Source organism: Juglans microcarpa x Juglans regia, chromosome 8D (assembly GCF_004785595.1).
Source record: "Juglans microcarpa x Juglans regia isolate MS1-56 chromosome 8D, Jm3101_v1.0, whole genome shotgun sequence".
In the NCBI taxonomy this organism is placed as follows: Eukaryota; Viridiplantae; Streptophyta; class Magnoliopsida; order Fagales; family Juglandaceae; genus Juglans; species Juglans microcarpa x Juglans regia.
Genome location: NC_054608.1, coordinates 9,619,299 through 9,621,334, shown reverse-complemented (window position 1 = coordinate 9,621,334; position 2,036 = coordinate 9,619,299). Strand labels below are relative to the sequence as shown.

The window sequence follows — 2,036 nt, the reverse complement described above, 5'->3', positions numbered from 1 at the left end:
AAACTATTTAACGTTAGTTGTGTTAAACTTCTATATATTTACGTATTACAAGAAAAACAAATATTTGTGACGGATTATCTGCGACGGATTATCTACGACAATAACGATTATTTGCGATAAAATAAACTTGTTTTAACAGAAAATAATAATTTGTACTAGAAATAATTGGTTACAGATAAACAGTTTTCTTGTAGTCATGTTTATAGTCACTGATTCATGATGTGCAGTTTGGTGTTAAGATTGGGCTTGCAGATAGTTATTTTCTTCCAATTTATTAAGATTTTTGACAGATAGAGAAATCAATGAAAACCGGAACTCCAAAAGATTTTTTTAGCCATATTCTTTCTAGTACTTATTAATTTAATACTACAACCACAAATAAATCAATAGAGAATAAAAATAATTAATATCAATTAAAATTATTTATAAAAAGGCCAACCTCAACCACTGAAATACAAACATATAATTAACAACACCCAATAATTCAGTTGATTGATACCATGCATATATATATATATATATATTTATATATATGGAATGATTTACAAACATTACACAACTAGCTAGTCGAGGAACTTAAATATATTACACATGATAAGCATCACGATCTAGCGATAAAACCAAACCAAATCCAAACACCTAAATAATCCAACAATGAAAGTAATTCACTTATTTCTCTAAACAAGTAGGGATAGATGTATTAATAATGCTCATGCGTGCAATTATATATAAGTACGTGGAGACAAACAATAAATTATGTGTATATATGTCTACAGGTTTGGAATATCTGCGCTTCGAGGCCCTTTCGAATGGCCAGCACCGGGACTGTGTCCTGGCTCAGTGGGTCGGAAATCATCAGCACCGCTTGCTTCAACATTGTCAACAGTACCAGAGCGGCCTTGATCAGCACCTGCAGCAGGTTCAGAATCTGCTTCATGGTCTAAAACGTCACGGCGCATGAAGTAGTAGTACTTGTGATTATTACCGATGTAAGTTCTTCGACTCAATATCTCTGATGATCTTTCGTTGTTATCATCACAAATGGATATTGCATGGTTTTCACACGAGTACTTCTTGTTTATTTGTGTCCTTAACTGCCTTCCCTCCATGGAAATAATCTCATTGGAGAAAACTACTACTGCAAGAAGGAAAGCACTAGTGTAAATGATCTTGAAGCTAGTGGCCATGAATGAAAGACAAAAGGGATTAATGGTTTTGGGTTTTGTTTCTGAACTGAATTCAAGTGCCAAAAGGAGAGATAAAAGCTAATTCTGATCAATGTGCATGCAGATCGTGTGTGTTGGGGAGAGAGAACTTTATAAATATAGAGGGGGAGGCTTGGGAGGCAGCAATGGTATCCTGAGTGTATATATAGACCTAGGGTTGGGGGTTGCAGATTCCATCCATCAATTCTCTTCCAAAATAAAATGTGGAAAATTTAAATTAAAATGTTAAATGGTAAACGATTCCTATGATGATGTTTGCCAAGTTCTAATGTGGGTAGAGACTGCATGCAGCATGACATCATGAGTATATTCTTTATATATATTGCTTGAGGAACTGTAATTCTATTTTGCATGTGCCATCAACTATTCTCCATTCCTCTGCATATACATGCATACATATATATACACATACATATATATGTATGTATATGATCTTTTACTTTGAAAAAATGTCTAAAGCCAGAAGTAACATCTCCACCCACAAGGCATGATGAGACGTTTCTGGTACGAATCCAACATATATATGACTTCCCAGTGTTTTGCCCTTGAATCTCTCTGATTCAAAGGCTAGCTGTACCCATCGACTGTTAATTCGTCATATGTCACGTACGAAACCATCTTTGCTTAGACCCTCTAACGTATTACATTTCTTGAGCTAGCTTCTTTGTTTGAATGAAAATGAGGTCAAGTACTATACTTTGGCCGAATATATACCAAAATATTATCTCTACATGTCTAAACTTCTTCGCAGCAATGAGATCAAGTGGCTCTATGCATGTTTTCGTCATTAATGTTTTATATTAATTATTA

General features: G+C 34.3%; 1 protein-coding gene across 1 annotated transcript; it reads right to left on the bottom strand.

Annotated features, from left to right (window-relative positions):
- Positions 1–770: 770 nt before the first annotated feature.
- LOC121242189 (precursor of CEP11-like) lies at positions 771–1,187 on the bottom strand. The gene has a single exon (XM_041140083.1). It carries the CDS (start codon positions 1,185–1,187, stop codon positions 771–773), a length of 417 nt encoding a protein of 138 aa, XP_040996017.1.
- Between the last annotated feature and the right edge of the window lie 849 nt (positions 1,188–2,036).